Below are 11,035 nucleotides of genomic sequence, written 5' to 3' on the forward strand. Positions count from 1 at the left end.
TTTTAATTTTTTTTTTTTTATTATATATTTCAGTGTTTAGTATGACGTCCATTATAACTGAATTAGTTTTACCTTGTATATATATTGTTTAGGGGCCACCTGAAGGACGCCTCCGTGTGCGGGAATTTCTCGCTGCATTAATGACTTATTGCTAAAAGGGATGGACAACATTCAATGTCTCTCTCCGTGTAAAGGAAGAGTTTTCTAGTCAAAATCTATTATCGGTAGAAAAGAAATCTTACACAAGTTGTCCTCATGCACTGGGAACATTCTTTAAATTAAACGTTTTAAACCAAACTGAAACATCACTGTAGATTGAAACAGATTATTTCAAACCGCACAAAGATTCGTGATTAAATGCGATCTAATTTCATATATTCACATCTCGTGTTTGGGTTCATTCTTCCATTGTAAATCGTATTAAATCATCAATAGTGTTACGAAAACTTATAATCTTACGATGAATGAATTAAACTTTCTCAATTGCATATTGGGCATAAAATTCATCGGCAGAAGGTTATTTAAGTTATATGTAATTTTAATAACGTTTACGACTACAGAAACCATTGTTGAAACATAAAATTGATACTTTATCTTCATGCTGTCACACAATGGAATGATGCAGAATATTTTACACTATTTTCTTGCATCTTTAAATTGAATACAACGAACATATATAACATTATCTTAAGGTAAGTAACTTAGTCAACTTTTTGCCAAATTGTTTTATTATATAATAAATTCTTTCGAGTAGTATTTTTCATTTCTATAACCATGACACTATTTCAAAACATAGTTTAGATAGAAATATTTAATGTGTGTCCAAACATACGTTTAACCGGGAAAGTTAGTCACAACTGAAGGTTACACAACATATTGAGGGTCAACTTATTTCTTTCATCAAAGACGCCTCATTATGCCGTTTAGGTAATTATTTATTTATATGTCAAGTATATAAACAATTACATTCAATTTGTGAATAAATTCGACCAATTTGAAGCAGTGATTCAACAAACAAAAAACAAGTAGAAACGTATTAGATTTGTGGATGAAGAACTAAAAGTTGATATAACCAGAGAAATTATTGAAGGAAGAAAGGAATTCACTAATTAACGCATTGACACTTACCGTACGGATGGGAAGAAATATAAAATTGAAATAAATACTGAGGGTTGAAAATCAGTCAGCACTAGTTTTGTTACAGAAATAGCATGGAAACCTACAATGGGTCATTCAACACTTTTCGTGTTTAGCGTATTCGGTTTAAGCGACTGACAAAAGGAAAGGATGAAATCACTGATTTTTAACAAGATCTGGTATGGAATTTGATAGAAAGTATAAAACAAACAACAAAGTTTTTCTTCTTCAAATAATTGAAGCTAAGAAAACACACCAATGTTTGGTAGATGCAAATAAAAATGCATATGGTACTTAACTTATCATTGTTTTAAAACCCTATAGAGCTTTGTCTTGAAACAATATTAAACTGGGAAAATAATGCCATAGAGGCTGAAATGTTAAAGTCATATGAAACGAATGTCTTGTAATTTTAATATTATCACAATTATTGAACCAATGCATTCACATTTACAATCCTAAGTTCTGTATGCATGTTGTTAGGTTTTTTTTTGTAATATTACGAATCTATGGCGTATTTTCGACGAATAATATCTCATTTAGTGATAGTTGATTGGAAGCTAAATAAAACATTCGAGTGTGTTGCCGAGGTTTACCGGATTGTGTCAAAGATAAAAAAAAAAACAAAAAAAAAAACAAGGCTAGAGGCTCTAAAGAGCCTGTGTCGCTCACCTTGGTCTATGTGCATATTAGACAAAGGACACAGATGGATTCATGACAAAATTATGTTTTGGTGATGGTCATGTGTTTGTAGATCTATCTTTCTGCTAACAATTATCTCTTTCTATAATGAACTTAGCCCAGTAGTTACAGTTGTAAATATTTTGTAAAAATTTACAAAATTAATAAAAACTGTTAAAAAAAACTTTTTTTTTATTGATTAAATCATGTTGACATATTTGTAGGTCTTACTTTGCTGTACATTATTGCTGTTTACAGTTTATCTCTATCTATAATAATATTCAAGATAATAACCAAAAGCTGCAATTTTTTTCTTAAAATTACAAATTCGAGGGCAGCAACCCAACAACGGGTTGTCCGAATCATCTGAAAATTTCAGGGCAGATATATCTTCACCTAATGAACAATTATATCCTGTCAGATTTGCTCTAAATGTTTTGGTTTCAGAGATATGAGCTAAGAACGGCATTTTACCCTATGTACTATTTTTAGCCAAGTCGGCCATCTTGGTTCGCGGGTGGGGTCATCGAACACATTTTTAAAACTAGATAACCTAATGAAGATTGTGGACAAGTTTAGGTAAATTTGTCTCAGTAGTTTCAGAGGAGAAGATTTTTGTAAAAGATTGCCAAAATTTATGAAAAATTGTTTAAAATTGACTATAAAGGGCAATAACTTCTTCAGGGGTCAACTGACCATCTTGGTCATGCTGACTTATTTTCAGATCTTTCTTTGCTGAACATTATTGCTGATTACAGTTTATCTCTATATATAATAACATTCAAGATAATAACCAAAATCGCCAAAATTTCCTTGAAATTATCAATTCTGGGGCAGCAACCCAAAACGGGTTTTCCCAATCATCTGAAAATTTCAGGGCAGATAGATCTTGACCTAATAAATGATTTAACCCCCATATCAGGTTTGCTCTAAATGCTTTGGTTTCAGAGATATAAGCCAAAATCTACATTTTACCCCTATGTTCTATTTTAAGCCATTGCGGCCATCTTTGTTGGTTGGCCGAGTCACCGGACACATTTTTAAAATTATATACCACAATGATGATTGTTGTCAAGTTTGGTTAAATTTGGCCCAACAGTTTCAAAGAAGAAGATTTTTGTAAAAGTTAACGACGACGGACGACGAAGGACGCCGACGGACGCCAAGTGATAGAGAAAAGCTCACTAGGCCTTTTGGGCCAGGTGAGCTAATAAAGAACACAGAGCATATACCGGTAGGGCATGTGACAAATAAGTGAATTGATAGAGCCATAATAGTTTTTATAATATATTTTCCATACGTTCCAATTTGGTATTATAACTTTTCCGTAACAGTTGTTAAGTTGTTAAATAATTTGTTATATTAAATTTCTACTTTAAGAATCAGTTTTCACATTTTACTTTCAATTGCACGTTTGTTTACATTCTTTCGTAACAGTTTTTCCTCACACTTGTGCTGTGCAATTGCCGAATTTTTAACGAGAGGTCTCGTAGTTTAGTTTTAGTTTGAATACAGGAAAAGTATCGGGTAATTAGTGTACGGGAAAATATAGGCTAATTAGTTTACCCAGTCTGTCAGGGGCCTTCCAGTAGAGATTTAATAGAATAAAAGAGTAAAGTACATGCAGGAAAAAAACACATTTTCTCCTCTCAAAATTAATGTGTTTCCCTCAGTTTTAGTGTGTAACCCGGATTTGTTTTACCTCAATCTATTTTTGAATTTCGAACAGTGGTATGCTATTGGTGCCTTTATTAATCAACACACAAGGTTTAATCACCTGCAAGTTGCTCGTGTTATTTGATTTAGGCGTTTAGAACCTTTGGCGACCCCACAGTTAACACATACGATATATGACAAGTGGACGTTATAGACGAGCATTCACCTTATCTGACCCAGTCAGTTGATAACCTGAGCGCGCAAATAAATGGTCTTGTCCGCGCTGTTATGAAAATGATTCTAGTATAAATGATTTTCTTTTACAGGCACTTGTTTTCAAGAAAACTAGGTCATTAAGGTATCGAAAACATATTTCACTTATTGTTTTTAGATTTGAAGTTTCACATAACTTTAAGATTGAATCTGACGTTGAAATTAAAAAGTGTCAGTGATCTGATGAGACTAAAGATTATCATTAGCCCTCAAATTTTGTGATTAATGTTTGTTTCCTGTCGGAAAGGTTTAAAGACATTAGTGGATACCTTCCATAATCCATGTCTTATAAAATAAGTAGGTATATTTATAATAACTGTTGTATTAATTATCATCAACTAATGCACAATTAGTTTATATGAAAAGTAAATGTTTGATATTGTGTAGTTAAGTTATACTTCCAGTTTACATCTACAGATGGTTTGGGAAAAGTTGAAGAGTGAATTGCGGTGTAAGAACTTTGGTTTTGGGTACCCACGTCCAAAAGTCTGCATTCTCTCTCAGGTAATGTAAATTTTTTTATTTTATCAAATGTAGGATTCGAAAATATTTAGGAAAAACTGCACTCCCACCCCTTTGAAGTTAAATGGTCATTCCCTAAATAACAAATAGTTAGCAAAGGTACCAGTCTTATAATTTGATACGCCAAACGCGCGTTTTGTCTATATTAGACTCGTCAGTGACGCTCATATCAACATACAAGTATGAAGTGTTGCAGAGCATTGAGGACCCAAAATTCCAAAAGGTTTTAAGCAATAATCATAAACTATTTTTGAAATACAGCGCGACATGTGAAAACCCCCCTTTTTTTTTTACAAAAAACTCAATATCTCTAAAATAAAATTTCGAATCAAAACCAAACAGTATACAGATCTTTGTATATATATAACTAAGAAGTGTGTAAAGTTTTAAGCAATAATCATAAATTATTTTTGAGATACGGCGCGACATGTAAAAAAACACCTCCCCGTTTTTTACAAAATACTCAATATCTCAAATATAAAATTTTGAATAATCACCAAAAAGTATACAGATCATAAGATTATTATAACTGAGAAGTGTGTAAAGTTTTAATCAATTATCATAAATCGTTTTTGAGATACGGTACGACATGTGAAAAAAAACACACCCCTGTTTCAGTTACAAAGTCCGGTAACTCAAAAAGTTTTAATCTAATTTTCACCAAAAAGTATACAGATCGTTTGACCATAATAAGAAACAACTATATTAAGTTTCATGAAACTTAGATAATTCGTTCTCAAGTTACGGTGCGACATGTTTACGCCGGACAGACAGACGGACGGTACGACGGACGGACGGACGCCGGACATTTGTATATATACCATAATACGTCCTGTCAAAATTTTGTAAAAAAGTAAGAAACAGTTAATGTTCGTTTTTTTCACATTTAAATAAAAAATTAACGAGAACAAAAAATCTACATAAAGCAATGATCCTAAACTGCAAAAAGATACAAAAAAAAATCAAAATATTGAAAATGTTAGAAACCTATCTTGATATACTCGCCTTACGCGTCGAATATAGAGATGAAGGGGATATACATATTTGAGACGACAACATGCGATAAAACAACTTTTCATTGATTTCGAAAAAAAAACACTAAGTTAAAAACATTTCGAATATCTTTGCTAAGCCCATCTCAAATCCGACCTTGATCTTCTGTAAAAAATAAACCGTTTGATGATTACATTGGCACTTAGAGCTGAATCGCATCAAATCTTTCTTTTAATTACATGATTTCAGTGTGGACCCAAATGGTTATATTTAATTTGTACAACGGTGTTTCTGATCTACCATCTGAGCTGGTTGTGCTATGATATTTACATACATACAGAGAACAGACAAACAGATGATGCACTGTACTTTACGAAACTTCTGAATTGGAGCTACACCCTTCTTATAACTTTTTCTAATTTGATAGATTTTATATGTACACTAAGTATCCACTGTAGAAGGAAAGATATTTTACATCAGAGCAAAGGTATACATATTTATTTATTTTATGAAACTAAACACGCGCAAAATCATACTTTACTCTTTAGAAAACAAAACACAATTCTTTTGTTTATACATCCCCCATTGAGATATTATGCCATGTCATTTTTGTATTGTTGTCTTTCGTTTTTGCTTTATTGCTTTGTCTATAGAGTGTCTACATGCCGTTTTGTTTTTCTATTTTGACTTACTTATTTGTTTTTTAGGGATAAAAATAACACAATGTTACTGCTGTATCCAAATTTTGAAATGTTACCTGTTACATGTATGTCCGTTTTTTTTGCTCACACATTTTTGTTAATATAATGGAATGTTACGCGACTGTCATACAAGTCAGACGATGCGCTTGTTGGCTATAACACCAAATTATTCTACCATGATTTCCACATAAGAAAATGTATGTACCAAGTCACCAATATGACAGTTGTTTTCCATTCGTTTGATGTGCTTGAACTTTTGATTTTGGCAACTGTTAAGGAAAGTTCCATTGTGAATTTACCTTAGAGTTTGGTGTTATCGTTATTTTACTTATCGCAGAGATCGTCTTCTTAGGAGGTTAGTCGTAATTAATTGAAATATTCAAAAGAAAAGAAATCATTAGCAAACTTATCAATATAAAATATAGATTTTTATCGAAATAAATATGCACACAATCATACTTAACTGCAAATGTTACCCTACAGAATACCAAGAACAATGGTTATGAGGGTGTAAAATATTTTAGATAACAGGTTTAATCTTAAAAACGAAGCATGAAAAATAACTTGTATAGTCAACATAAGAAAATATTAAACATTATAATTAATTTAGAAAGTTTCTGTCAATGTGGAAAACTGAGAACTACTAATAAAATTATGAGTTCTAAGGTAAGGTTAGAATAGCATTGCAATGGTTCGCCAAACAACCATACATAGTTTAATTTATTGCAAGAGTTATTCCGAGCAAAAATCGAGACTTGCATTCAACCTTTGGCATCAGATTGAACACTATCTTGAATTTCAACTGGACGTGGCTGTGTATAAACATTCCAATGTGTTACACGGAAAACTCATTAAAATTGATGTTATTGTCGCAAAGTAAAGTATAATTTATATAATAGCTCAGCCATTATTACCAAGGAAGAATTAATTATGTCCAGCCAGTATAAAAAATCCCATAATAATTACATATTTAATTCGTTAATTTATCAACAACTTCGGTATCTATTTCAGATGAAACTGTTGCAATGCCATGGTACTCTCAGCTGAACTGGTTATTCTTTGAAATTAGTAACACTGTAGCAGCAATTATAACCATAGGGTTTTACAGCTTTCTAAAGCCCGGTAATATAAAACACTATTTTAACATTGACTTTGTGTCATAATATTAACACTAAAACTGAATTTGCGAGACATCATTCTCTTTGTTCTTAAATAAATTTTTAACAAAATTTTGAAAGGATTGAAGAATTTCAATCTTTTTTCTAATTCCATATGATATATCATGATCCTTATCATACTCATTTCTATAAGCGAGTTAATTGTTTAATTGCGACTATACTTCGGTCCCAGGATACTTTTATCGTCCTTTAATTTTCGCTGTGTGAAAATTGGGTTGTTACGTAAAAGCAAGTGCCGCTTATGACTTGTTAGATTTTAAACACGACTTTATAAAATAAAGAGTGCCATTTCAGAATGGTATACTTTCGTAGTTATACGGAACAAAGAGCACACTCCATATTGTGTTTGTGTTGTGTTTTTTTATTGTCCTATTTAAACAATATTATTGATAGTCTAACAACTTGCTTTTTTGGTTTTCGACCAAATGCTATATTTTCCATTTTATATTTTACAGTTGGCACGCCTTTGGCTTTGGAATATCATGCCATCAACTCAGTATATGTGCTGCTTAGCTTTTTCATCTGTTCTAAACCAGTACGTGTATTGCATTTTATATATCCTGAAATATACATGGTTATTTATATAGTGTTTACAGTTATATATCAACTTGGAGGAAACAACCCTGCTATATACTGGATTTTGGACTGGAATGAACCTGTCCGAGCTATGTACACTGTCTTAGCAGTAATATGTGTTGCTGTTCCACTTGTTCATATGACTTTTTTTGGTCTTCATATACTTCGAGATAGGATTTACAAATGTTGTAAAAAACAACCAGGCATTGAAGATGTAGAATATGAAGACAAAGAAGTTAAGGGGGCAACTGTTTAAGAGAGGTATTGGAGACTTTAAGATGTATGACAGCCATGTATATTTTAACATCATAGTTATCTTGTTCGGCATATCGGTTATGTGTAATTTCGGAGATGTGGTCATTTAGACTTTTACAATAAATTCATGTTATCAAATCAGATGGCCTATTGACCCATTGGGCTAGTTTTGCACATATTGTTCACTTGTATGATTATATATTACAGCTTAGATATTGATCTTTTTTTTATGGATATAAAAATAAGGAAATGTGGTATTATTGCTATTGAGACTACCACCACCTATGGTATATATATATACAACTCGTCTAAACATCAACCCAACAATGTTAGATCTGGCAAATTTTTGGTTCTTCATTCGCCGGGATTCGAACCCATGCTACTGTGATATCGTGACACCAAATCGCCTGCACTGCAGTCGTCCCGCTAGACCACACGACCACCTCGGCTCTCAAAAAAAGAGCTTTCGCTGGCCGTGTGTTACCTTTCCTCGTCAGTTTTAATCTAGCGGCGTACTACAGTACATGATATATAAGGCATGAATCTACAGAATTTACAGATCTAACATTGTTGGGTTGATGTTTCAACCCAACAATATCTAACATTGTTGGGTTGATGTTTAGACGAGTTGTATATATATATATTGTTGGGTTGATGTTTAGACGAGTTGTATGTATATATATATATATATATACAACTCGTCTAAACATCAACCCAACAATGTTAGATCTGTAAATTTGCTTTCGCAAATTTTTGGTTCTTCCCTCGCCGGCATTCGAACCCATGCTACTGTGATATCGTGACACCAAATCGCCTGCACTGCAGCCGTCCCGCTAGACCACACGACCACCTGGGCTCTCAAAAAAAGAGCTTTCGCTGGCCGGGTGTTATATATATATGGAATGACCTCTTAAGATTTCTGAATTCTTTCTTATGGTATATTGTAAGGTGGATTGTTTATATATATTCGATCGAGTTTGGGAAGCTCAATACATGATACTTCGTGTTTGGAGATTGTGTCTATGCAACGATGAATGCCATTTGAATAACTCTTTGAAATTTCCCTATTACAAGGCTAAATTACCCAAATAAAAAATCCGTCCTCTTTCCTTCGCTGGTCTTACTTTCTATTCCTTGTCGACCACTTTGTTGTTCCATCCTTATTTATATATCAACATGTAATTAAATATTTTTCTCGTCCCGGCTTTAACCGACATATTTGCTACTGTACATATTTAAGTTATTAACAACCAATCGAATATATTGGCATGTGAGGAAATTAAGTACCCTGATTAGATCCATTTTTGAAATTACGCATGTTACTAAAATAAGAGCGAAGGAAGAGTTAAACATTGTTAGTGCGTTTAAACTTACATCGTACATAGGAACGAAATTTCATTTAAAATTTCATTATCTTATTTTGCAATAACATGAATTAGAATCTAGTTAACTGTTGAAATTGATATGTTCTCAATCAAAAAAGAACACAAAAAAATAATAAAACACGACCATAGTGTAAGCGACCATGAGTCAGCAAATTTATCCAAAATAGACATAAAAATATTCACTACGTAGCTTTGTAAAAGACACTATGAAAAAGTTAAATAACAAAAAAACTGAGCTTCAAGGAAAATTTACAACGGATAGTTTCTTATCAAATGGCAAAATCAAAAGCTCAAGCACATTAAACGAAAACCGCTCTAGCTCAATTCTTATTCTATCAACCACTATTATAAGTAATTGCTGAATCGGAAAGTCATTTTTACAGTTACCTATACCTATATGATCGGGCGTATGACAGTTGCGCCGATTCTTAAAAGTTTCAATCTTTCATTTGGGCCGATAAGATTCTTTCATTTGCTCCAACTGTGCGCAGGTAAATTAAAGGTGAATGCAATTTTTCAATTATCAATATAAACCTCTTTTGTTAGCGAGTTGTGCATTTTATGAATAATGTCATTATAACATGTATATAACTGTTGTCACCGGAAAATATATTGTTGTTGTCGTTTTCGTCTAGATCAGAACAGATTGAGGAAAATCCAGTATGTTTGGCTAAGTACAGAGTGTACAGACAAATCAAGTAGATGACGCTGTTAAATGGCTAGTACTATTTTTCGGGTTACCATTCCTTCCAACAGATGAAATCGAGGACTGCTACATGTTTGACATTAAGTCAGATGCCAGTTCTGATGAAAAATGTCATGCATTCTTTGATTATGTATATACTCAACTTCACGTTATCCACCTTATTTCTTGGCAGCTACACCCGTTCAAAATTGTAAGAAGACGAATAAAAGTCCAGAATTGTTTCATTCGCATTACAATAAACAGTTCTATTCACACCACCCTTACATACACAGTCAACCCCGTTTTAAGAGACCACTTTTAAAAGGAGAGCAATAAAATGGTCTTTAAAGGTTTAATGTATATGAAATATAGGTATTTCTTAAATGTATTTTCAGACAATCAATACGTGCATCGAAATTAAAAGGTAACAGCCAGGTAGATATCATACTACTAGATTTTGCTAAAGCGTTTGATAAAGTGCCACACCATCGCCTACTACATAAACTTGAGTACTACGGAGTAAATCCTAAAGCAAACAGGTGGATAAGATCATTCCTACAAAACAGAATGCAAAGCGTTATTCTAGAAGGAGCTGTCTCTGAACAAGTACCAGTACTCTCTGGTGTTCCTCAAGGAACAGTCCTTGGACCCCTACTGTTCCTGGCCTACATAAACGACATGCCAGAAACAGCAACATCATCAGAGACCAAACTTTTTGCAGACGACAGCCTCCTCTATCGAACTATCAGTAACCAAGCAGAAAGTGACCTACTGCAAAAAGATCTCACATCATTAGAGGATTGGGAAGATAAGTGGCAGATGAGCTTCAATGCAAAAAAATGCATTGTAATTAGAATACAACCCAAGAACCGTCCTGTAATACCAACTAATTACAAATTACACGGACACACACTGGACACCGTTGAAGCTAGTAAATACCTGGGAGTTACTATCAGCAATAATCTAACCTGGGACAGACACATCGACAACATA

General features: G+C 33.1%; 1 protein-coding gene across 1 annotated transcript; it reads left to right on the forward strand.

The window, feature by feature from the left end:
* Positions 1-487: 487 nt before the first annotated feature.
* On the forward strand, positions 488-8,223 carry LOC139520038 (protein rolling stone-like). The gene is made up of 5 exons (XM_071312457.1): positions 488-692; positions 4,165-4,251; positions 5,512-5,749; positions 6,975-7,085; positions 7,597-8,223. Exons 2-5 carry the CDS (start codon positions 4,165-4,167, stop codon positions 7,971-7,973), a joined length of 813 nt encoding a protein of 270 aa, XP_071168558.1. The 5' UTR covers positions 488-692; the 3' UTR covers positions 7,974-8,223.
* The last annotated feature ends 2,812 nt before the right edge of the window (positions 8,224-11,035 follow it).

Source organism: Mytilus edulis, chromosome 1 (assembly GCF_963676685.1).
Source record: "Mytilus edulis chromosome 1, xbMytEdul2.2, whole genome shotgun sequence".
NCBI lineage: Eukaryota > Metazoa > Mollusca > Bivalvia > Mytilida > Mytilidae > Mytilus > Mytilus edulis.